The sequence below is a fragment of the Euwallacea similis genome, chromosome 22, assembly GCF_039881205.1.
Source record: "Euwallacea similis isolate ESF13 chromosome 22, ESF131.1, whole genome shotgun sequence".
Taxonomy (NCBI): domain Eukaryota; kingdom Metazoa; phylum Arthropoda; class Insecta; order Coleoptera; family Curculionidae; genus Euwallacea; species Euwallacea similis.
The window spans coordinates 1,358,093-1,384,307 of NC_089630.1; the positions used below are offsets into that span (position 1 = coordinate 1,358,093).

Sequence of the window (26,215 nt, forward strand, 5' to 3'; positions counted from 1 at the left end):
CTTCGAACAACGTTGAGTCGATCACAATGTTGACTTAGGATGATTAGGTATTTGAATAAATTTAAAGAAGTACGGGGGCTTTGTAGAGCTCAATTGATATTGTCAATCGGCATGAGGTATGTTTGCTCAGACTTGACCACACTACGTGTTTAGATAGTCTGAAATAGTGTTGGTTTGTCTTATTATGTCGAAAGCTCAAAAAATTGTACAAACGCGGGCAATTTATCACACTGCAAACTGTTTATTTTACAATGCGCCTCGCCTATAAATTGCCATATTAATTATCACATTAAAGTATTTAATAATACATAAAACAACGATTGTATAATGCGGTATTTTAAAAATTGCCGAACCATCAGGCGTGGTAGGCAGATAGAAATGCTGCGAAATGGTAATTATGTAGGACAAAGCGACTATCAATTTTGCAGCGAATTATTGGGAAATGTTTTACAGTTAATGCTAATATTGTTTACTGTGTATTTATTACTAAAACCAGATAATTATTATATAACGATTTTTATGCTGCCTGAGTGCAGGACTGGAAAATCAGGTTCCTTTCAGATTAGAATTCATAGGCATTATTCTGACCTGACTCAAACCTCATTTAACGATGTTAAATTTCCGGTCTGCAGGGTGACCGAACTAATCACGGAATGCTGTAATCACTTTAAGTGACCATTTAATAAAAATACGGACCATTCCATATTGCGGCTTATCTACTTAACGTTTCACAAAGATGTCTCTTAATAGCTTTCAACGTCTATTACGGACTTGCTTTGCTTTTAATATAGTATAGTATAATCACATTACTATACACAGGAGACGATTTATCAGGAAACCCATTTATAGAGGCACGGTACTCTACCAACTGCAGATACCAAGAAATACCTACACAAAGTTTTATGTAATATCTCAGAATTAGCAGGTGTAATCTTTTAAAAGCTAGTTGCAATTACATAAATTGCACGAAACATAAATGAGGGGAGAGAAGAATGGAGAGACAGCTGACAAGTGTAATTGGCATGTTATGGCAAAGCAATATTTGGTAAAGGACTGAAGGGGGACGGAAAGATGGCGGTTCGCTGGGAAATTCTAAAATAAATAAATCAAAAATTATGAAAACCTGACTCCTGCCGTAGACCTACCGTTAAAAAAATTATCCGAAAACCTGCAAGAATTCCTAGGTTTGCCAGAAATTTTACCCTATTGAAACGGAGCATGTTCCATCACTGCCTATCGTGTAATCTGATAAATTTAACTTTCAGTTATCGCCTGGAAAAATTACTGCTTTGACTGGATAAAAACCAGAGGCGTACAAGTTCATTTTTACAACAATTCCCAAAAATGTTTCTACTTATTGGTAGCTAGCAACTATGATTTTCCAAATGGAATTCGCTGGAAAAGACCGTACTCCACCATTGTCTATTGTATATGTCAGATTTAAGTTTCAATTACGGCCTAGAAAATTGATTGACTCCAAACCAGAGACGTACCAGACGATTCCAAGAAAAAAAAAAGGAATTCCTTTGCTTGCTACAACTGACATTCTCAGCCGTTCTTTCATTGAAAAAGGATTGTTCCGCCACTGGTCATTATATGATATGTTAGACTTCGCTTTCAGTTGCGACTTGGAAAATTGGTGATTGATAGTTTAACCACCAGAAGCGTCCAGAGCGACTTTTAAAAAATCTGACAGGTATTCTTTATTTATTGATTTATTGTAAGACTGAAATTTTTCAACATTTATTCAATTGGAAAAGTTTCTGTGGTATTTCCGGATGATTAACTAATACCAAATCAAAGCGATATTGAGGGCTAATCAAACTTAATTTCCGCATTCCCGAGGGTCGATACTGGACGCACGTCAGTGGATTAGAACTTTTCCATGGAAAGTTAATCAGCGTAACACCACCACCAGGAACGTTGGGTGATATATACACAAGGAAAGTAAATTGTATTACGTTTCCCAATCTATTTGAGAGCCCTGCTCGCAGGCAAGAATCTGATTCGCCATCTATACGAAACAAAGCAATCTCATCAGGCTATACAATCGCACATTATGACGTATTATTAGCGCATTACAGCTATTGGAGAGTGATTCAATTATTGGAATGGGGCTGTTGCGGTAAGCCAGGGAACTGCGATCAAACATGGGGCGATCCCAGGAAAAGATTAGAAAGTCAGTTCTCCTTATTTTCCAAGTGGAAAGCTGAACACTGAAACTTTATACCTACGTACCTTTGATTAAATTTTCTTCCGGGGAAATGGCTCTTGTTGTAGGGGGGTTAATTATTAAAAATCTACATGATGGACGAGCCGTACTGAAGGAATTTGGACAGGAAGGTGAAGACAAGTGTGAAGGAGTGTAGCATCTTGAAGCTGTAGATGATGTTCTGACGTCTAATTTTGTCGGATTGCAGGAAATCATAATTTGTTCGTAAGGGTGATTAAGGGTGATCCTAGAAAAAGAGTAAAACATAGGTTCTCCGTATTTTCCAAATGGAAAGCTGAACACTGAAACTTTATACCTATGTACTTTTGATTAAATTTGCTTCCGGGAAATGGCTCGTTATGTGGAGGTTAATTATTCAAAATCTACACATCAGAGTTCAGCTAAAGGAATTTGGGCGGGAAGGCGAAGAAGGACGTAAAGGAGTGTTGCATCGTGAAGCTGGAGATGGTATTATGGCATCTAATTTTGTCGAATTATGGGGTTTCATCGATTGTTCATAAAAATAGTTAATTCGTTGAAGTAAGGGAAGACCATCTTCAAATTTTCTTCTGTTTGTTTCAATGTCAAGCTTCCGGTCCTTGAGGGGGCGTCAAGACCCTTAATAGAATCGCTAAAAGTAATTATAAACAAGAGTGAGTTGTTACGTTATTATGGATCATCCTTTTAGGGTGATGCATAAAACCTGGGCGAAATTTATGGAATAGTTGCCTTCAAGCCGGTTGACGCGTGTCTGGCTTAATTATAATGGGAATATTCATAAACGGGAACTACTGAATGGGGAAAATTTAATTAAAATGGCTTGTTACTAGAAGAACGTTGAACACATAAGTGAAGTTGTGTGTTTTGCCGGGGTGTGTATAATTTATTAAAAAAGTAATTAGGTGCTCCACTGTAATATTCATAATCGAGATATTAATTCCACTAATTGAGGCAGGGAGGACTACAATTTATTACTTGGAAATTACTTTGCGGGAGAAGGGAATTTCGTAATAACATAGTTTATTAGTTTCTCACATAACCAACCAAAACTAATTATTCAATACACCCTACGCATAAATACATACGATGACTGTTGAACAAAACAATCTCTCACGCACAATATCGCTTTAAAACTTATTTAATTGGACATTATAATGCTCATCACACACACTCACAATCTCTCTGAAGATTCAGAATGTGTTATTCATTAATGGAAATTCCTGAATTTATTAGCTTAATCACCGCAATAATAATTATACGCAGATTAAAAATGCAGTTTGCGCTGCAACGTTGAAAGACTACGGGCAAAGACATTTAAATCTGCATAACCAGGAAGCTTAAATTGAAAGGTAATTTCATTATAGGTTTATGTTTATATGATTTCATGGAAATTGATGTAATAAATACATTTAATATTGCCGGTTATGGCCGTAGATTGTAATGGAGAGAGTCGGGTCGTCTTGTAATAACAGTAATGGCAGTTCTTTCATATAGCAATTTATGACTTTTTGATGTGTAGTTTTTACTATTGATGTGCCTATTGAATGACAGAATATACTAAAGAATCAGCATTTTGAAGAAAATATTAGTCAAATAAATTCAAAATTAAGTTCAGGTTTCAACAAGTTGATCTGTTCCCAGCTTTGTATCCAAAACAAAACCTTAAATTGCTAAAAAATATCCTTCCAATGGACAGTTCTGCCACGAATTTTTCTTGACTAAAACCGCTAAAAATTGTTTTCTAAACCAAGCGAAAAGTATTAAAAGTTAAGAAGAACTTAATTACTTATGGCCATCAAAAATATAACAAAACTTAGCTTTTAACATCGTTTTAATTTACTCAGAATAGGGCAGGCGTCTCCTTACTTTGCCTCACTCATAAATCCTAGAAAATCCCCATTTCCATTAGCAACGGATGATCATTAAAAAAAACTCGCAGTAGGTGGTGAGCCGTAAACGTAGGGCGTTGATTAAGCCGTTTGCTGTTTACCATGAACCATCTGAGTGACAACAGATAATAAATGAATTTATCCAAGATATGCCTCTGGTGTTTCAACACCTACTTGAGTTTTTTTGTTAATGATTGTTAATGACCCTTTCCAACTTACCTAGGAATTAAAAAGAACTTATTTAACATTTTTCATTCTGCGAATACCCTGGAAATTTTCACTTCGAACCTGCACCCAGATTATTCAAGGCGAAAGAAATATTGTCCTTAAAAATTTAGAAAATTCCCCTATATCGTGTTTGCTGATTTATAACAATTTCGGATATCGCTATCCCTCAGCCATTGCTCTGCCATTGCAAGATTTTCAGTTAAGTTTTATTTTAAGTTTTTTTTTCAAGACAGCACGCACTGCACTGCTAGGCCTCACGTGCGTCTCTGCCTTTTTTCGTCCCTGTAACCGAAACTTCTACTTGAATTAAGTTTAAGCTTTACCCAAGCATGCTGCCGGGGGATCGGGCAGCTTCGGAAACCCGAACGTCAACAATTAAGGATTGCCGGTACTGTCAAACCAAATAGAATTTTAAAAGTGCGGTATTTACCTGTTTTCAGCCGGGCACAGTCAGTATAAACACTCATTACGTTTCTGCGAAATAGACTATTAATTCCGTACAAAGTTGTCCTAATTTTTTTCACATTTTCACTCGAAATTTAATATTTTACGCGAACCAAACGAGGGGAAACGCGGAGACGCCATTAATACTGACAACCGAAGCGTTATTGTTTTATTTACAAAGCCTACTTATCAAAAAGCGTTGTTCGCGTGTGACAAATTTTTGGAAAACCACGTGCCGATTTGTTTGCACTAAATTGAGAATTGAGTCCAGTTTGATTTGTTTTATCTCGACTCGAGATAAATCAAAATTTGAAATACCGAAAACTGCGTAAAAATTATCGAGCGCTTTATTCCGCCAACAGCGCGACCTTCACTCGAAGCCATTCGAACTAGAACATCAAAGGAAATCACGCCACATCCAATTGCAAGTACTCGGAATTAAAATTTTGACGCCCTGTATATTTCAATGTTTTTAAAGGCGTTACGTTGGCCTAAATGTTGCATAATATGAGGATACCGAACATTTCTGTACTGATACTTGGTTGTTTTTGGACACTATCTTGATTACATTTGAACCGCATTTACCCCACAGTTTACATAGACTCATAAGCAGCCGGCTTAATTAGTATTGGTTTACAACTAACAACTTTCACGACACTCTTCCGTAATGAGAGGCCATTAAAAGCTTCTTCGCGTTGGTTTTAAGGGCCTGAGAAGAAAAACCCCAATTATTTTTCGAGACAGAAATAAACTACTTAATTATTATCGTTCGCAACCATAACAGAAAATAGGAGCTTTTGCTTAATTAAAGCTTCGGCTTGTTAAAAACTTGTGATGGATTTAATTACGTTGATGGGTCATATACCCGGTGTTGGATTTAAAATCAATTGCGCTGATGGCAATTAGCAAAGATCATGTCAACTAGGAATTAATTAATATCTAAAATATGTTTAGGCTAATTAGAACAGTTTTTCAAACTGATAATTAGCAGCTGGAACTTTGCACAGAGTTCCCTCCTAGGACTTGGCTAATTAGTATTGGTTTACAAGTTTGTTTCACGGTAGACGTAATGAGTGAAAATTACAGGCTTCTCGGTATTTGCTCGAAAGATCTAATAAGAAAAATATTAATTATTTCTCAAGACTCAAATGAACTACTTAATTATTGTCGCTCACAGCCGAAGAGTGGCTACTGTTTAATTAAAGATCTAACAGGAAATGGATTTCCGCTGAATAGTACACGCTGGATGGCTGATTAAGTAATTTCCTTTAAATATATAGGAAATTAATTCGATCAAATGCATTTCCGGGTTTTTAACTATAAAGATATTTATTTGAGCCGTGCGGGTCCGCAAAAGGGAATCGCTTCTAATTTAACGGATGATTTCTTTATTTCTTCAGCATTCAGTGAAAAGTGCCGAATCGATTTATCGCTTCAAGATGAAGTAGATGTTTCGATAAAGGCAAATTAGACCATTAGATCCAATTTGTTCGCTGCGATTGAATTTTTAAGTCACCATTTGAGGAACAACTGCGCGCAACTGGTGATGGGAGCCTGAGCGGTGATGGTCAGCAGGCAGGAAATTAATTAAAAAGTGTTACCTTCGGCACGAAACAAAACTTCTTAAAGTAATTTCACTAAAAGTTACCCCCTTTTACTAATTACATTTAGCTAACACAAAATGCAATTAAAATAATCCGTTCTAACTGGGTTGAATTTAATCAAGCTAAAAGTTCCGAAACTTACCGCTTTAATTTTCGGGCTTTTCCTGTAACACCGGCCGCAGTAGGTGATGTCCAGGGGGGCACTCTGTGACCGAAATCACTACGAAACAACAACGTTATCAGTTATTAACCGATCCCAACAGCAACATCAGATACGTCACTAACAAAACGAGCAAACAGCAGAGTGTAGGTGCGTGTTCTCTCGCGAAACGGCGATCTCGAAATGCGCTCGGTTATCGTGAATCGACGAGCTTTCAGCCCTTCTCGAAGGCTTTTAGAGCTTTTGACAAAACGCGCAGAATGCCAAAAGCCCTCTTGGAGGGGGACGAAATGTGGGATGGCCATTCAAAGGGGGGTACAGGAGCGCCTCTCCATGTCAAATGGGTAATAAGCGAGAGAAACGGTTTTGATTGACACCGCGTGCTCACCATCCCGATTCGTCTAATTGGAATAGCTTTGTACTCTGACTTCTGACAGTTTGACTACTGATGTAGCTCGAGAGCTTTTTCACTGCGGATCGGATAGTTCTTGTCTGTTATGAATGGAATTATGCATTCGGATAATGGCATTAACCATTATTGAATGTGGAACATGAAAACGGACGTACTGGAGCACCTGGAATAATTTTTGGAAAAGCTGGAAACTTGAAAAAAGGAGCCGCGGCGAAGGCGTCGGCGAGAGGGGGAGTGCGGGCAAGGAACCTAATGCAGGGTCGCCATCAAAGTTACGCGGCAGGGCAAAGAAAAACGACAGCGGCAAGCAGGTACAACCGAGGGAAGTTCCTGAAAGTAAACCGCTCATTAATAAGTCGGTCGTTCACACACGGACATTTAGTACATTTTAATTACCCGAGGCTTTTCCATGGAAATGGCACTGAAGCTCCCATCTGCACACCCATGGAGCGAACTGGGCGAAGGCGGTTTTGGAGCAAACGCGATCCACAGAGCTTCCACCGTTCCACCCAGAAGCCCCAGCAGAGATCCCTACGAATTATCTTTGTGTGTAATAATAATTAATCCAACAAATTACTGAATAGTACCACTTTGTTGGCCGTATGGGTGAACATTCGACGTGAAGTACCCTAAAATCCCAACAGCCCCAAATATCGAGAGGCTCTCAAATTTGTCCCACCAGGGAAGCCATTTCCAGGCATATTAGTCCATAGACCAGGGCAATGCATTTGAAGAGGGTCGTAGCGCTTTTAAGGGATAGTTCTAACTCGTGTAAGTAGGCGCGAAAGGGTTGAAATAATCGAGTATAAATTAAAGTGAGCGCCAATGTAATGTGCATACATGAATATATCAGGACGTGTAAACCCATGTTTGCACGCCTTTCGGCACTCCTAAAGTTCTCCTCCAAGTCCTAAAAATTCCTACTTACCCTGCTGAAATTCAGGAGCGTGCTGAGAGGGTTTTGATGGGTCAGAAATTCGAGAAAATAGCGAGCTTAGCAAGACAAAAATATTGAGAATTTTTCTCTGTTAGGAAAGTAGGTACATAAAGAATTTTTAAACGCAGCCCTCCTACCCCGAAGAAAAACTGCCGATCACAAGTCCTCTACCTTAGGCTTTCGATCAACACCCGCCCCCTATTAGACCGTTAATAGTAAGAGCAAATCCCAAGGTTTTCTCGAAAAAATTTCTCACTCTTTGATGGTGTGAAACTCAGTTTTTCTAATAAGACACCCTGTATATTTCTGGGCACTCACAACACATCTGTCATCAATGCGTGGACTCATGTAAATACCTCAAACGCTTTTCGAGATACTGGAAATTAACAGTCAAATGTATAAGATTTTTACGTATTGGTTTCTCCATTTTCGGAAGAGCAAAATTCGAGTTTTTGAGTGAGACCCGCTGTATATATCTCGGTAATTACATTATGTTAATTAAGAAGTTTTGACCGATACGTCGTATATTATACCTACTTTAACTGTTTTCGGGGCATTAAGAGATTTATCGAAACATACAATACATTATTTTCCTAATCGTATTCTCAGGAGAGTTTCGCGAAATTCAAGAAAATAAATTAGAATTTGCTTCTGTTTCTTCGGGCAAATCTCGAGAATATGCAATACGACGCCCTGTAAAAACCCTTAATGTTTAGATATTATTCCTACCACAATCTCTAGAAACACGAAAAGCGTAATTATTTAAGAAATTTCTCCATTTAAGCTTGAATCTTACAGCGGAATGATAAAAGAACGCTTAAAATTAAAATCAAGCCAGTTTCCATGGAAACTAAAAGTCTGACCAATACCTACGCTGAATTACGGTATTTCTATGGAAACCATATCACTTGCAGTTAAATTTACCCGCACATCAATATTTGGCACCAGAAATGAATTAAACGCATTGATGAGAAACGTCCCGGAAATGGTTTTAATCAGATTTCGAAAATTTGATTAGAGCAATACCGAAAAGTGACATCGCCTAGTCACGTGACCTGTCGGTATCAGTAGCCACAGTGGTGGTGACACGTGCCACCTATCGCAACCAGATCTAGTCTGGAAGGGGATGAAAAAGCACTTATATGCCACGGTCCCTTAAACATCATCCCTATTCGTGGCGCGGAGGAAAGCAAATATTTGCACCATGGGTGCTGCTCCGAAAAAACCCTTCTTGGCAAAAAATCTTAAGAGGAGATATAATTGGTGGATGAGCGGAAATACCCATTATCATTACTCGGGGATTGATGTGCCTCTCCAGTTCTACACATAGAGTTATAACGGTTCGAACAAGGCCTTCAATCAATAGGAAAATTCTATTTCTCAATGCTTCAATAGGCTAACTGGCAAACTGCTAGATAACGACAACTTCGCTCTGTATTAAACAGCATAAATCGGCCCGACAGGGAGTGGTAATAAATTTCCTCCATAACATCAAATATAATCGCAACATCTATTACTTACAGTGTTTGCGTAATGGAGGGTATTTCTGTGTATTTAGGTTTTTAAATTCGGCCCTAAGCGGATAAGTAAAGCTTATGTTAATTTGGTGTTTCGGACAGCAGCGATGGGAAAGAAATGCTTTTTTGGGCGAGGTTCTATTGCGCCACCGGTTCGAGAACCAACATGTGTGTACCTGAAAGACTGGACTTGAAAATTTCAAAAAAATCATCAACTTACATATAATGCCATGCTAGCAGATATTCTCACGCTGAAACAGTAATCATTCATATGTTAATGAGATTAGCTTACCACTATAAGGCTTCAAGCCACTGTCCGAAACAAATTAGATTAAAACGTAATTTTTAATCTATTATTTTTCAGGGCGATGCGCACAAAAAGCCTGTAATCGCAACAATACAGTGCGTAACACCCTGAAACACTTCACAATGGCGTGGCGAGTAGCGTGTAATGGGGGTTGGTGGCATCCCAGCCACCCTGTCTCTCGGCTTTCCCACGGTGTCACCCTATATAAAAAGCAAATCCGGATTACGTCAGGCTCGTAGAAAAGGCTACGTTTCGGCTTAATGAATGATCGATGACGAACGACCCTTTATGGTAACACTTTTCTTCGCTCATTGCAGATTTCAGGACGCCAATTAAGAAGTCTGAATTTATCCAAAAACAAAACTTTATTACGGAAAATACAAATTACTCCCGTGTGCCTATTCCGTCTTAATTATTGAGTGCACTTTCAGTGGAACATTTAGTATTGCGGTGGACACGGCAAATGCAGCTCATAATTTTCAAAGTTAAAACGGAATAAATTGGAAAAGTTGGAGAGTTTTAATTACACTAATTATTTATTATTGCTTCCCCGGATAATGCAAGAACCGAATTACTTGGAAGAGAAATTTTGCATATAGCACCATATCGTAAAGTTTACGGGATTTCGTTGCTTCGTTGACGTGGGTTGGATCGATTGGCATCTCGTTATTAAAGCCTTTTAAACTAGGCAATCCTATAGGGAACCGCCGTTTTGCAAATCACGGTTATGCGCCAAGTTAAGATTTGGAATTTCCGAACTTGAGTCCCAAAGGTGTAATCAATCGAAGAACAACAGAGGGGTCTTTTTGTGCCCCAATGCCCATTAGTAACGGTTCATCCTTAGGGAGGCGGAATCGCAAAGTTTGCTGTTAGATAATAAGACATTAGAAACTTATTTATTTATCTAAAAATCACTGCCAATCCCTGGTTACATTCTCATACTCATAATCCTCTATGAAAGGCTTATCAATATTGCGGATCATATTTTCACCGCAATACAGACATTCTGATGCTATGATATTGTCGATTTCGGCCTTAATTTGTTCCCGAGCAGTTATCCCTAAAAGGCGAGCATTTTTGGCTTTAACTGGCAATAATAAAATTTTCACATACCTGATGACCCAGTGCTAACGGCGTCCAAATTCGAATGCAAACTCAAGCTCTGCAGTTGATTCTCCAATTCAGTTAAACGGCTTTTTTTGACTAGACCTAAAGAAAACTTCCAAATCACTGGAATCGCCTAAAGAAGACTTACCCAATGATGAGTCTAATTCAGCTAAAAGGCAGTCGGAATGGAACATATGACTGCAAGGGAAGAAGTAGAAAGGTCTCACCATGAGGGTCATATTACAGATCTCGCATTTATCCAAAGTATTAATGTGAGTGTAGCAGTTTCTAAATGACTGAATTTCATCACGAACTTGTTCCGCTGATTTGGTAGCTTCTTCCATTTCTTCTTTAAGGCCCTGGATTTTCTGGTTGTATTCCTAAAGCAATGACGGAGAAGGATTATCAAGAACTGGCGCCAGAGCTGTGGCAACTACTCAAAAAAAGTAATTGGACTGGAAAGTAGCTGTTGCGTTAAGTCTGAGTGTAATTTACATACCCTAAGAGAATTACAAATTGCGTCTTTAAAATGGTCGATGGTGACAAAATCCGGAAAAAAGGGCAAGATATCCTCGATTTTAATCAGATCACTCAAATATTTCATGGCTTCCTGTATATCATTCTTGTCACTTACAACATATTTCACTGCAATCAAATACAACATTAAAACAAGCTTTTTTATGAATCTTCAATACTACCGATTTTCAACCAAAGTTTCTTTCTCAGCTCCAGATCATCCTCAGGAGACAGATCCGCCATTTGCTTGGCTAAACCCAAATCCACATCGATGGCCAGATCCACAGCAGACTCCCAAAGGCCCAACAAACTAAAAAGTTTAACGCAGGCCTCTGTCTGATTTTGCTCAGCGCAAAGTCGTAGAGCAAAGTATACATCGTAATTCACCAAACTCTGCTCCTGCCCTTCGGACTTTAAATATTCCATCAGCTTCCCAGAATCGAATTTCGCATATAAAGAAATCAGGAAGTTATGAATGGCTTTATCTGTGGTTTTCAGTTTCTTGATACAAAACTCCAAATATCTGAAATATGTATATCACTAAACACCACCTACGTGATCTGTAGCATTCTTAAAGTTACTTAATAACTTCTAAAGAATGTAGCTCGCCATCACACGCAACTAAAGCCGGAAGTAGTCTCAAAGGGCTTAATTTCTTCCCTTGCTCTATAAGGGTTTTGACCATATGCTTGGGAACTTCTTGCATCAACACTGGAGCGAATTGATAATAAAACTCCAAATTATTTTGGCTTTTTAAGACCTCCAATGCCTCTCTGAAGTTGTTTTTAAATATGTGATGGCGAATTAACTATAAAAAAAGTTCCAGATACTCTCTACATACATCAAAATAACATATTACTCTCTCAAAATCCTTATTGACAATAGTCATTTTTATAAGATTCCCTTTATCCCCATGGCTCTGCATCAACTCATATATGGTACTTTTATTAGATTTAATACAATCTGCCACCTAAATATGGAAAAATCATTATTCCCTCAACTACTTAAAATTAATTATTGCAGATAACCTCCTGCAACGCAATGAAGGTCTCGAACTCCTTCTGCACCTCATCATATGAGGCAGACTTCTCCAAACCCTGTAATCGAATTTGCTCCAATTTTGTCAAATAAAGCTCCACAACCCATATGACGATCATGGTTATCTGAGCTTTATGTTTTGGTTCCAGATTACCTGAAGAGCCTGAATAAAGACTAATTCATATTATTTATCTAGAGGTAAACGCACTTAGTTTGTTCCTCAAGAATATCTTCAATGCATCTGGTTCCCCCACTTGAAGAAATTTTAAGCATATTTCTTCGAAAGAAAATTGAGTTTCTGCGTACCTCTGCGCACTTAAAACATACTTTTTCTGCTCAAATAGCATGTCTGCTTCTTTGATCAGTACCTATAGAGACAGTTACAAAAAGTGGGCACTATTTACTTAAGCTACATTTTTATTTATACCTGATTATAACAGGCCTCATTTCCCTTGGAGTATTTCTTGGCTAAATCAAACTGATTCTGGGCACAGAAAATTTGCCAAATGTTTCTCTCCTCTTTGTGCACTTTAAACCTGAACATCGCATTTTCTGACATGGCCCATATTTCACCTTAAAGGGCAATTGATCGTAAAAAATTTAAAAAGTTTGCAACTAAACACACCAGTTCTCGGATCTCTTATCACGCTAACTAACTTCCCGAAAGCCTCATTATACTGATCTTCATAAACCACCTCCTTGCTTAATAGACACATTCCTTTAATCCCATCTGAATAACCCAACAAAACATGAAACTCTGTCATTGCCACTGATGCTGGGTATTTTGGTGACTGAGAATAGTCCTCATATAAAGGTTTTGGGTATTCTAGAAGTGTTGTATTTTCTTTTATTGAAGACATTTTGTTGTCCTTAAGAGCATCAATCTATTAAATATGATCTTAAGAGACCTTGAAAAAATAGGCATAGAAACTTACCCGTCCGAAATGGATTCCTTTTTCCGTTATCCACGTAAAAGTATTTGGGGTGATAAGATTTTCAGACCAAAACTGCAGTTTTGAGTAGGTTAATCTACTTTCTGTGGCTGCAATTAATCATTGTATTAGTAGTAACTGCAAGAATATTTTGCATATAATACCTAAAAACGTTTCGGTTTCTGGCACATTCAAATATTTGTGAAAAACATGCTGCAAGACTGGTTTATCATCATGCTCAACGGTCCCACAAAAGTAATATAATCGTGAGGGTGTTGCAGCAAAAATCATGTATTTATTGGTCCTGTTTACTTGGAAATACTCCAAGGCGCTGATTGGGGTATTTGTGTTCTTGCCAATATCAAAAACCTAGAAAAACAATACCAATAAATTCACTTTTGTTTCTAAATATGATAAAATCGCATGCAAAAACGATAAAAGCTGTGCATCCCAAATGAATTCAAAAATGGAAATATTGCTTTATATGGCCTCCCACGAAGAACAACTAAGTTACTTACCAAACCTTCAATTTCTTTATTACCATATAGAGGTAAATAGTTAGGGAGCTTGAAATAAAAATTACAACCATTACACATTTTTTTAGATTTCACCTGAATTAGACCATACTTCGATTTACTGATAAAAATGAATCAGCCTACCTGCTTCCAATACTGTTCCAAACTTGGCCCAAAGAATTTATCCCCCTCTAGTGATATTTCAGTTTCAAATATCAGCCCTTTGGAAGTCCCCAGTAAAATTGGACCGGTTGTAGAATCTAGTTCATTTAAGTGATTCCAAGCCACAGCAGTGAATTCATTACCTCTCAACTTAAAAAAGATTTCTTATCATTTTCTTATGTGTGAATAGATCAAAGACCTAGAAACACAAGATAACATCCATAGAAACGTAAAAATAGAGACAAGATATTTCTCAGTTGCAGGGCTTCCATGGAAATTATCTTCAAGAAAATGTGGCTTGTAAGTACCTTATTGCAAAGCTTAACCTTATCAGACTTCCTTGAAAGATACATCAACTCTAGAGCTTCATGAGGTTTAGTTTTTGAAGCAAAAGTCAAAAGTAGGTGATTGCCAGTTGGGTCCAGAAAAATATTTGTAAGCTTGTTTTGGGTGAATTTTGCTAATGATATTTCTAAAAAAAATCATATTTTTGCAAAGGTCCATACCTTGCTGCAAGTAAACATTTACCGCTTCTCTCTGAAGGGTTATGCAAATTCATTCTGAACAAAAGATTGTTTGCCATGGCAATTACCATGTACTTATTTGCTATTGCAACATGAGTAATTTTTTCTGATGGTGAAAAGTCCTTCTTTGATTTAGTGAAAATTGGGGTGTCATTTTCTAGTGCCATGTCGATATATCCTAAGTTTGTCTACAATAATGGTGCTTAGGTCACTTATATACCACAGAAAATGATTTCTTACTAATTCAGAAGATGATTTTGGTTTAACAGATTGCTCAAATTGGTCAAACATTGAAGTCATATTGGTTTTGCTTATAGTGGTAGTAAAATCTAGTGGGCAATCCTGAAATACACTTAATACTAAAACTTATCACTTATATAGGCATGAGAAAATCATATTTTAAAAAGGGCTCGTTTGACTTAAGGAGTACATGTAGGGTGGAGGACATAAGGAAATTTAAACAAATTGGGAATGTCATACTGAATTTCCACTTACTGATTACTGGACAAAGTCAATACGAAACCTGGCAGAATTTCCTGTAAATGCAAAACCCCAATTTTTGAAAGGTTTAAAATCTCAGAAAAAAATAATTCTGAATAAACTAACAACGAGTAACAATAAATTAGGAATAATTCCAGTAATGTACTAATTGTAAGAAAGCCATTATCGTGTTTTTTCGCTGTATTTCTTTATTTTATATTTTAATTTAGTTTATTATTGTTTAATATCTTTCGATATTGACATTTAAATGTTCTAGGTTAGGAATCTTATTGTCACTCTCTGATCATGCCTATCCCTTTTCGTCGTATTACAACGACATAAAATAAACATAGTCTAGATCGGTATCTCCCCTACTCAAAACAATTGGAGGATATTATGTTATTTATGATTACAATTTTTTTGTTCAATTTTATTCGCCTATTTCCTTAAGGATAATAATAATTTTACAGGACTAAACAGGAAAATAATGAATACGGTAGGTCTCTGTCGATTTTATAAGTTTTAACTTGAATTCTCACAGAGTATAGAAGCGCATTTAAGCGGTATTTAGGTATCAGTCGAATTTTTGTACTCAGGAATAAGTGGTGTGCAATTTTTTGATTTCATTTATTCCTACAATGAACGAGCAACATTATTTGATGGAAAGTGAGGCATCGCGAGCCATAGGGCAACTCGGAACTGGGTGAACACAGACACATGTTGCCCAAATATTTAATGTCAGCCAAAGTGTAGTTTCAAGATTATGAAATCGATTTCTTGAAACAAGAAATGTTAAAAGATGACCAAGACAAGGTCGGCCATCAACAACAACACCCAGGGAATACTGATTTCTCCAATTGCTTGCAAGAAGAAATCGCAATGTCAACGTAACATTTCTAAGAAGCAAGTTTGCCTGTGGTACCGGAAGGCTTGTGTCCACTCAAATCATAAGAAATAGACTCCACAATGTCAGATTGTATACCCAAAAACCAATGGTGTGTACTCCACTGACATTGAAATACCAAAGAGCAAGAAGAGCATGGGCTGAGCTTCATCAAAATTTGACCTGTAATGACTGGGGTCAGGTGCTCTTCAGTGATGAACCTAGGTTCACTTTAGAACCTGATAGTCCATGTGTTCTGATTTATCTTGAACGCGAAACACGAAACAATCATCAGTTTATAAGAAAACATTGAAAGTGGCAGTATCATTGTGTGAGGTAGTATTAGTTTTGGCAGGCATACAGATCTTTATTTCATTGACAATGGTCTCTTACATGCCAATAGGTATCTTAATGAAATTCTTCAAACTATTATAATGCTGTATGCTGGAGCAATAGGTAATCAATTCATATTTATGGACGACAGTGCTTGTTCACATCGCGTTAACATCGTGAACAAGTGGTTGGATGAAATTAATATTGCGAGAATGGTATGGCCTGCCAATTCTCCAGATGGAAATCCAATTGAGCATGCTTGCGATACTTTGGGAAACGTGTTGCAAGTAGAAATTTACCACTACAAACAATTCCAGATCTTTGAAATGCTTTAACTGGAGAATTGAATGGAATTCCCGAAGACGTCTTTGATAACTTGATTGAATCAATGCCATCACGATGTTAAGCCTTTTTAGCAGCAAGAGGGGGTCATACTAATTATTAAAAATTCATTTTTGTACCAAATTAATAAATCACGAATTCGATTTACATTGGATAACCATCGCCTTTTAATTTAAAAATTTGCACAATTTTAAACGGGACTGTCATAACTGGTCAAATCGAGTTTGAAAAACAAATGCTTTATTTTATCAATAAAATATTTCAAACTACAAATATAATTTATTTTGATACGTTTCATGTGGCATAAAAAACTTTTAAGACAATATTTTGAAATATCTAATTGTTTTGACCAGTGTATTTGAAGAAACATTTGAATTTTTCAGAAATTTGAACATTCTCGTCTTCCTAACAAATAACTTGAAATATATAATAAATTGCAGCAAATCCTGCATTTTCATCGGAGTTTTAATCAATATAAAAGAGAAGAATTAGCTGTAAGTAAAGATTTTAAGATTTCTAATCTGTAAACACTTCAAACTGAAGAATTTCCTGGCTTTAAAGGTTCAAGGCAATCTCTACTCGTAGTCATAACTGAAGATAATAAATAAAACTAAAAGCAAGAGATAAATTTTTATTCAGAATCGTCATCAGAGGACTCCTCTTCAGCTTCCTGTAGCCAATCGACAAATGGCTTCACCTCGGTAGACAACTTTGAATCATTTTTGAGACCAGAAAACCACTTAATTATCGCCTCCTCGCTTAGGTAATCTTTCTCATACAAGTATTTTAAAGCGAATATAACCCATTTATCTTTTAACTCCAAACCTGAGTCGGCAATTTCCTAAAAAATTATTTATTCTATAAAAAATGCTGAAACATTCTCTGATACTCACTTCTACAGCTTGTAAACAGTCACCCATGGCACTATCATTCTTTATATAATTCCTTAAAACTGGAGAGAAATAAAACAACAATTGGGCGAAACTGGAGAAATATTGCGGGCCTGCTTGCAAGCTCTGGGACATAATTAATATTGCTTTAATTACATTGAAGTTTACCTGAAAGTAACAATAATTTTACCACAAAAATCTTGTAAAACTGCACTATTATACCTCTTTTACAGTGACATTATAGGCATATCGAGAGGAGTTGATTTCAAGGATTAAATTCTCACATGGCAATTTATCTTCAAAACCTCTAGTCAGACTATCAATGACTTCAGAGAAAAACACTGCAATAAATATGAAGTTTAAAATCACATTGAACTCAAACTATGATAATGTGTTGTTGCTTGCAGATTCTTGATCTACTATCTTGAGAAATTTGGTGTTAAAGTTAACAGCACATTAATAATTTGACCCTTAACAAGGAAAGTTTACATTTAGTATCATCAGGAGGGGGCGTCTGAGTATGGGACAAGTCGTCCTCACTCTCACTAAAGGCGTCATCGCTCTGATATTCTGAGTCAAACAGAGCGTCGTCAATATGAAGTCTTGACATTTGTCTTGCCAAAAGTATATCTAATTGGAGATCTTCCTCGTCTTCATCAATCCTCAATCGATAAGCAGCTTCGCCTAATTTGTCTTCGGGTTTAGCTAAAATTGCATTTTTATAACCAATTAATTATTGTCTCACTGAAATAACCTACAGTGTTTCACCTCCGTCGCCTGCAGGAGACCATTTTCAATAAAAAGATTTTCATCAATAACCACTCCCTTTCCCAATATAGAACCAGCTGTTACTTTAGCCCCCTTTTTAATTATGCAATCGGGACCTATAATACTTAAAGATATTACACTGCCATCTTCTATGCGGCAGTTTTCGAAGATGAAAGAGTCAAAAATTTTAACGTTTTCGCCCAGTACTACGTTGGGACCTAATATGCTTCTATATAGGCTCGCTGACAGGCTCAATTTTGATGTAAGAGATATGGCAGAATCATTTGGACCAGGTCTGCTTCTAAAACCAGTTCAAATCACCCAAAGAAATTGTGTATTTAAACTTAAAATTTTATTTTAGTTCCTGATTTTTGAAACATTACCTGGTTGTAGATGGAATCAGGGGACATATCCACTGGTTCTTCAATTCGAGGCTAAAAATATAAGGCACATTATATAATTCATATTTCATAAATCATAAATCTATGAATTACACACCATAGTGCTTGATAGGTTCTCCAATTTTGTACAGCCCCACCATAATCAGTACCTTTCAGAACAACACAATACACAGTGCTGCCCAGAATTTCCTCATTCATTAGTAAACCCCTCACAAAATCATCTTTAGTTTGAAAATCAAAGTTATCAGAATATAATGGTAATACTGATGAAGAACATATTGCAATATGGGTATCTTTAAGATTATGGCGTAGGAAAACTGAAGGATTCTCTAGGAAAATTTCCTAAAGAAAATTTCAATTATGAGTGTGGCAGAACAAGTTGACAACTTTAATTAAAAATTTATTGTCTGTGCAAACAAATGCAAAACCATTGTGGAAAACTTACGTACCAGTGGAAAATCTATTTTCTTCCCAGAAGTCTTGTATGTTTTTTTGTGAAATAAAACCCTGTTTTTACTATTTACTACAACTATGGCCTCATCCTGTGGACAGAGACTTCTATGGCCCAAGCCACTCTCTTGAAACACTAGTGTCATAGCTGCCCCTTTATCTGCCTGGCAAGTTTCACTGAAATTGTGCCAATTTCATTAGCTCACAGGTACAAAAAATATATTTTTATCAAAAAATTTCCTTATATACCTACCTATGTTTTTTTAACAGAGGTAACAGAGAGATATTCGAAATAACTCCTGGCTCTAACAAAACAAAATCACCTCTTAAAAGACCTTTTGCGTCCAAATCCCTTAAGCAATCGCCGAACGAACGACAACTCTCTGAGACTATTACGTGCACTTTCATTGTCAAACTCCAGCCGACAGTTTCTTTAATACTTTTTCTGAAATATTAAGTGTTTTGAATGGGTTTTTACTACTGCTCCCTAATTACTTACTTTATATGAGCTTTAATTTCAGTTACATGATTGCAGCAGAAAAGGAAAGTTTCCTCAACACCCCCTAAAGAGAGAAATTCAAGAGTATAGTCTATTAATGGTTTATTGACTATAGGGAAAAAGCTCTGAAATAAAATAGGAAAAATTACAGAAAAAATGCCTCTGTTAAAATCTTAGGAATAAGAACACATTATCCATTTAAGTGTATAAAATTAAATTGTATCACTCTGTGTTCATTCAGAGAGGATTACTAATATCCATATCTTAATGGTCATTGATGACAATATGGTGACTATTAATTTACTTATATTTAGTAGCATTTAATTTGTATGTTAATCAAACTATTAATTAAAGGAATTTTATTATGTATTTTAGCTCTCACCAAAGGAATATCATTGGATATTGGGACAAATTCATCTTCGAAAGTATCAGCCACCAGAATTGCCTGTACTACATTGTCTTTTGAAACCAGTTCTAATCGCTTTTTTGACATGTTGCAAGTGAGCTGTAAAAGGAATTACTGGGCAAACAGGGCTTCTATACAGCGTTAAAGGATATTTGCTACTAGTGGAGACACTTTTCTTGTGATTCTTTGACTTAGATTTTTTTGAGGTTAAAACCGACTCTGAAGGTCAGAAAAATTTGTTTAAAGATTGTAAATTATTATGTAAATTATGTATAATATATCATTCTAACGAAATAATTATAGTTTAATAGTTGTTTATTCAATTGTAGAAATCAGAACTTTTCTTTAATGCTAACTGTATTCAGGTTCATGCTATAATAGTGATGAATTTTTATTATAAACTAAACATTCTATTTCGCTTTAGAAATGCTTCCTCTCTTCCTCTTACCAAGCCGGAAACGTGTGTGTGAAACAAGGACGCAACATAATCTACAAAATCAACAGCCACATTCCTACTGGATTTGTTTTGTTTACATTTGCCATTTAAATTTGTTGCTTGGTTTTGCTTTGTTTGTATTCACGCTTTAATTTCTTTAATAATTAATCATTAATCTTCATGACTAACTCACATTATGGGATCAGAAAAGGTATAATTATTAAATTAGTCCCTAACTTTCTTTTAAATATTGCCGAAAATATTAATTTGCCATTACTTGAACTGCCCAAAAGAATTTGAAACCTATTCCAATATTTATATGTTCTTTTAGCTTCTATTCCGCCTGGAGCAGCCCCACGGAAATGGAGATATATTTGTAACATGGCAAAAAGGTTCGGGCATGTACTTGGCCACAACAGGCATTGACTGTATGGTCAATATATTTGACCGTTATGGAGGAATTGTGGAAAGAATTCGCTTGCCCAAGTGAGCATTATTTGGCATCTAAGCATATGCCCCATTTGTTATATTTGCTTCACTGAGATTTCCATACATATTTGCAACTTTTTTTTAAGTTTGTGTACAAGCTTTGGTTGGGACAGTGATGGTGACCTTCTCGGCATTGTCAGCCAATCCCAGTTAATTATTTGGGATGCAAACGCCTCTAAGAAAACCGTTATTGATGTAGGCTTAAAAGATTACATGTCATGTTTGACATGGGCTAAAACAAGTCCATTAGTTGCTGTTGGTACAACCAAGGGGAATGTATCAATTTACAATCATAATACCTCAAAGTTAGTTCACACCTAAACATATTTTTTTTAAATGATTTAAAAAATCGCTTTAGGAGAATTCCAGTAATTGGGAAACATACAAAAAAGATTACTTGTGGTGCTTGGAATAAGGAGAATTTGCTTGCATTGGGATCAGAAGATAGAACCATTTCAGTTAGTAATAGTGAGGGAGATACTCTGAAAGTAATAAGCTTGAGGGCAGAGCCTTCAGATATACATTTTTCAGAAATTAAGATAGATGAAAGGCTGGGAGGAGAAAACACTGTATAATTATTATGTCAAATTGAGACCCTATATGATTAGAGCCCTTTTAGATTAGTGCCATAGTAGGCCGAAGAACTCTTTATTTGTACAAATTACTTGATCCAGACAATCCTTTTGAATTAGCATTTCAACAACATTATGGTTCAATCATTTCCTATAAGTGGTATGGAGATGGCTACATTTTAATAGGATTCTCTGCAGGATTTTTTGTTTCCATATCTACCCACATAAAGGAGGTGGGACAGGAGCTGTTTCAAATCCGGAATCATAAAAACATATTAACAGACATAACTATCTGTGAATTGATAGGAAAAGCTGCATCATGTGGTGATAACAGGTTAGCTGCATTTTCTTTTTGAAATCAACTTGACCGTTATATATTTTTTTAGTGTTAAAATCCATGATTTGTCCAATCTCCAAGAAACTTCAAGTGTGATAAATCTGCCTCAAGAGGTGGGCCTGGATAGTATTTCATGGAGTGCTGATGGACAGTTACTTGCAGTTGTAACCAAAGGTGGTTCAGTTAATGTTTATGTATCACATATGCAGTTGTTGACTGCAGTTTGTCCGCCTAAAATCGCGATTTTGTCTAGTCTAACTGAAATTAGCATATATAGTTATGCTGCAGATAAAGTATAATAAATAGTTTTCTCCGTCAAGTTTGGGTAATGTAAAGGATTTTAGGACAAACTCAAGCCAATTTTTGTGAATTTATCTATCGAACCATCGTTTATTGGGGTGGGTCAATACCATTTGGCTGCTGGGATGAACAACAGAATCTGGTTTTATGACTTAACCAAAATAGCTGATGATATGCCCCTGAATGTGGCCGACAGGCAGTATTTGGGAGCAGTGACTAGTGTGAAATTAAATCCAGAATATGCTTCAGTTCTCTTTGAAGGAAAAATTCAGTTACACATGGTACTTTAAAATAATTATAATGGTTGTTTTGGTATTACAGTGGTCTTCTAGATCGAGCAACCAGAGGTATGCCATGAAGACCGCGAATCCAAACTATTTCCTGAGGAAGGGAACCAAAATTTTTTAATCACATGCCACGAACTTACAACGGATTTTTTGGTTTATGGCACTGATATGGGACACTTGGTTTACTTCCATGTAGAGGAATGGGCTAAGGCCATAGAATATAAGCATAATGTGGGTATTAGTAATATTTATTTAGATCCCTCTGGGACCAGACTGGTGCTGATTGATGAGAAAGGATTAGGATACGTTTATAATGCGGTAAGTGATTGGGGTCTTTACTCGAACCTTGGTGAAAAATCCCTTCATGATGTTTTATTTAAGGTTACCAACGAATTGATTTCTATCCCTAACATGCCCCCAAAAGTCAACGGAGTCACCTGGGACAGTCACATTTCTGACCGAAATATATTCATCATTTATGACGACAACGACATACATACTTATTTATACATTAAGCTGCACATTGATGGTAAGAAGGAATTTCAAGGACAACCCTTAAAAAACAGACATTTTTGCAGGCCCTCAAGTAAAAAAAATTGGTGAAACCCTACTTGTTTCCAAGCAAATGCCTCTGATAATGTATCAGGGCGAGGTGATGTGTGCCACATCTAGTGGACAATTATCCCAGCTGGCTTTAACTACTCACGATGTTTCTCAAATGAGTACGATATTAGATCGAGACAGGAAAAATTTAGAAACCAATTTCCACAAACAATTATCTTTACATAGGTGTGTATTTTAATTTAAAATTTGCACTCTTAATTTAGACAAATCTAAACAGGTTTCGCTCCGCATGGAAGAGTTGCCAAAACCTAAAATCCAAAGACTTGTATTTGCAATTAGCCATGGAATGCCTCAAAAACTTGGAGCTTGATATTGCTATCGAGGTTTACTCTGAAATCGAGGACGTAGCGATGGTGCTCTGTCTCCAAACAATCCGAGACATTGACGACTGGAAATCGCTGTTCGGCTACGTTGCCATGTATTTAAATGAGTATGATAACGCACAGAAATGGTTTCTGAAGTCGAATCAGCCCCTGATTGCTTTGGAGATGAGGAGAGACCTGTTGCAGTGGGAGGAGGCGCTTCAATTGGCCAAGAAAGTGGCGCAAGAGCAGGTCTCCATGATATCCAGGGAGTATGCACAGCAACTGGAGTTTTTGTATGTTTGTTAATTTTAGTTTTGAAGTTGCGTTGAAAATACGGATCTTATAGGGGTAATTACGCGGAAGCTCTGATGCACTACGAAATAGGCTTGCAGGAAAATCTTAATCCGGACCATACTTTCATGTGCAGGGCCGGCATAGCCCGAACAACGTTAAATTGTGGAAATTATCGGCATGGAATCAGTATCGCAGTAGAAATGGACAATAAACAGTTACTGAAGGAATGTGCTGAGATTCTAGAGAAAAAAAGGCAGTTCGGAGAGGCTGCAGCTTTGTTCCAGAAGTGTGATCTGGTTAGTTAAAATAATTCGTTTTTTTCTTGTGTTAGAATGTAGTTTTTAGTACGACAAAGCGGCATCGAATTATATTATCCTGAAAAACTGGTCCAAAGTGGGCGAACTCTTGCCCAATGTCACTTCGAATAAGATTTACCTGCAATACGCCAAAGCAAAAGAGCAGGAAGGTCGATATGAGGAAGCAGTTAAAGCATATGAAAGGGCCAGAGATCACGATTCTCTGATTCGGTTGCATTTGGAGCACTTGAATAATCCAGAAGTAGCCGTTGATATTGTCCAGGAAACGAAGAGCGTCGAAGGAGCGAAACTGGTTGCTAAGTATGTCCTCAGTTTTATTTTATTAAGCTTTTTGTTAAGGCTATAGGATTTCCTATTGCGGACAATCTTATAAATTTCAGGTTTTTCCAACAATTAAATGATATCACTTCTGCGATTAAGTTCTTAGTTATCTCAAAATGCATCGATGACGCATTTGACTTGGCCAAAAAAAGCGGTAAAGTTGAGCTTTACGGGGAAGTTCTTCTTAATAGTTTCACCGATGAAGACGTGAAATCCAAAGATTTCTCAAAAATCGCAGAATATTTCGAAAACGAAAGAAACCCACTTCTAGCTGGGAAATATTGGTTTCATGCCAAGGAGTATCACAAGGTATGTTCTTCAAATCTTTGGACTTTCAATTCAATTCAGGAATTCATCAGGCAATGAAGCTGCTTCTCACAGCTGCAAAATCAGTTTCCAAAGAAAAGGAAGCTGTAACTACATTAATCGACGTAGTAGCTTCATCCAGTGACGAGTCTCTGGCCCAAACTCTCATAGAGTTTCTGTTAGGTGATTCAGACGGAGTGCCCAAAGACCCTAAATATTTGTTTCGGCTATACATGGCCAGAAAACAATATAAGGAAGCTTCAAAATCGGCCCTAATAATAGCAAATGAAGAACAAATTAACGGATTTTATAGGTAACAATTAATTTCAGCGCACATCGCAGAAGTTAAAGAAACATTTTAGAAACGCCCATGATGTTTTGTTCGCAATGTATCAGGAATTGAAGCAAAACAACATAACAATTCCCTTGGAAATGTACACAAATCTAATGCTGCTACACAGCTATATATTAGTACGACTTCACGTGAAGCGTGGAGATCACATAAAGGGAGCAAGACTTCTCATACGAGTCTCAAGCAATATTTCGAAATTCCCTTCTCGTATGTAATTTTTATTTCCTTTTGAGCCAAAAGGTAATTCATTTCCCTGTAACAGATGTTGTTCCTATTTTGACTTCAACTGTGATAGAGTGCCATAGAGCCGGATTAAAGCACGCGGCTTATAAATATGCCACCACCCTTATGAATCCAGAGTATCGGAAACAGGTAATTGGTACTTTATATTGATGATTCAGTTTAATGGTTTTGTTAGGTTGATCAGAAATATGCTAAAAAAATCGAAGCAGTCGTTCGGAGGCCTCCCAAAGCTGGCAAAGAGGGGGAGGAAAATGAGGACCCGGAGGAAAGAGAAACTCCATGTCCCTACTGCGATAAATTACTGCGAGAAACTGAAATGACGTGCAATAATTGCAAGAATAAGTTACCATTTTGCGTGGCGACTGTAAGATACTTTTGTACGGTTTTTTTCAGAGATTTGTTAACGTTTTCTCCAGGGGCGTCATATATCTCGCAACGGCCTTACTTCCTGCCCAAACTGCGAATTTCCGGCTTTCTTGGATGATTTTCTTGAGTAAATGTCATTTTTATGCATCTGTATTATATGAGTTATCAACTTTTGATTCTAGACTGTTGAAAACAGAAGACTCTTGCCCTATGTGCTCAGAAGCTGTTGATTCAAACCATTTGGAACAGCTACGAGACATCAATCAGTATTTAAATATCGAATAATTTCATTTTCAAATACATTATAATTAGATATAGTAGTCATGGACGACTTGCCACACGCACTTTTGATCTCATGCTGAAGTTTTCTAATTGTTTTTATGTTAGGTGTTATTTTTATAATAGAATTTTAGTGCAATAAAAAATTATGGTGCAATAATGAGCATTTTCTTTAATCCTCTGGTGTAATTTCTAAGAAAGTGAACTCTTTTGAAGGGAAATGGGTTGAAAGGTATTTCTGAAATTGCCGTATTGAACTAATCCTCATTCACCAAATGTCAAGAAAAGGAATCTTGACTACATTAATACAATTTCAGAAGCAAAATATTAGATATGTAGATTGATAATGTCGCTCACGCCTATAAGAACTATGCTCGAGCTGAGAGAACTTTAACGAAGTTTTCATGATATTGTGGTTTTTGAAGCACAAC

The 26,215-nt window shown here is 36.8% G+C and overlaps 4 protein-coding genes across 6 annotated transcripts in view; 1 reads left to right on the forward strand and 3 right to left on the reverse strand.

Annotated features, from left to right (window-relative positions):
• LOC136416113 (LIM domain only protein 3-like) overlaps positions 1-6,922 on the reverse strand; it is a 31,761-nt gene extending 24,839 nt beyond the window's left edge. Inside the window, exon 1 of the mRNA XM_066401130.1 lies at positions 6,520-6,922. The gene's annotated coding sequence lies outside the window, so the exon portion shown is untranslated. The remainder of the gene's footprint in view (positions 1-6,519) is intronic.
• A 3,662-nt stretch (positions 6,923-10,584) lies between these two features.
• Positions 10,585-15,018, reverse strand: dor (vacuolar protein sorting-associated protein 18 dor). Of its 2 annotated transcripts, XM_066401058.1 has the most exons (19): positions 15,000-15,018; positions 14,745-14,846; positions 14,509-14,692; positions 14,289-14,452; positions 13,963-14,130; positions 13,822-13,869; positions 13,468-13,672; positions 13,307-13,413; positions 12,997-13,255; positions 12,799-12,944; positions 12,580-12,739; positions 12,362-12,525; positions 12,193-12,303; positions 11,915-12,141; positions 11,516-11,856; positions 11,317-11,462; positions 10,966-11,197; positions 10,824-10,919; positions 10,585-10,770 (listed from the first exon to the last, which is right to left on the reverse strand). In XM_066401058.1, exons 2-19 carry the CDS (start codon positions 14,802-14,804, stop codon positions 10,622-10,624), a joined length of 2,967 nt encoding a protein of 988 aa, XP_066257155.1. In that variant the 5' UTR covers positions 14,805-14,846; positions 15,000-15,018; the 3' UTR covers positions 10,585-10,621. The 2 variants fall into 2 exon arrangements, with proteins under 2 accessions (XP_066257155.1, XP_066257156.1); XM_066401059.1 differs by lacking the exon at positions 13,822-13,869.
• A 2,142-nt stretch (positions 15,019-17,160) lies between these two features.
• Positions 17,161-20,113, reverse strand: eIF2Bepsilon (eukaryotic translation initiation factor 2B subunit epsilon). Its single transcript, XM_066401236.1, has 11 exons — positions 19,933-20,113; positions 19,551-19,675; positions 19,305-19,496; positions 19,051-19,228; positions 18,699-18,943; positions 18,584-18,634; positions 18,191-18,501; positions 17,922-18,137; positions 17,655-17,773; positions 17,436-17,600; positions 17,161-17,383 (listed from the first exon to the last, which is right to left on the reverse strand). Exons 1-11 carry the CDS (start codon positions 20,041-20,043, stop codon positions 17,174-17,176), a joined length of 1,923 nt encoding a protein of 640 aa, XP_066257333.1. The 5' UTR covers positions 20,044-20,113; the 3' UTR covers positions 17,161-17,173.
• Positions 20,114-20,485: 372 nt separating this feature from the next.
• On the forward strand, positions 20,486-25,914 carry Oseg6 (intraflagellar transport protein Oseg6). 2 transcript variants are annotated; one of them, XM_066401152.1, is made up of 20 exons: positions 20,486-20,603; positions 20,724-20,878; positions 20,968-21,186; positions 21,240-21,450; positions 21,501-21,787; positions 21,840-22,083; positions 22,135-22,371; positions 22,423-22,695; positions 22,759-22,906; positions 22,956-23,166; positions 23,219-23,599; positions 23,653-23,896; positions 23,946-24,217; positions 24,298-24,547; positions 24,598-24,857; positions 24,907-25,103; positions 25,159-25,268; positions 25,315-25,503; positions 25,556-25,632; positions 25,688-25,914. In XM_066401152.1, exons 1-20 carry the CDS (start codon positions 20,589-20,591, stop codon positions 25,788-25,790), a joined length of 4,083 nt encoding a protein of 1,360 aa, XP_066257249.1. In that variant the 5' UTR covers positions 20,486-20,588; the 3' UTR covers positions 25,791-25,914. The 2 variants fall into 2 exon arrangements, with proteins under 2 accessions (XP_066257249.1, XP_066257250.1); XM_066401153.1 differs by lacking the exons at positions 20,486-20,603; positions 20,724-20,878; positions 20,968-21,186; positions 21,240-21,450 and having other exon boundaries at positions 21,678-21,777.
• Positions 25,915-26,215: the final 301 nt, after the last annotated feature.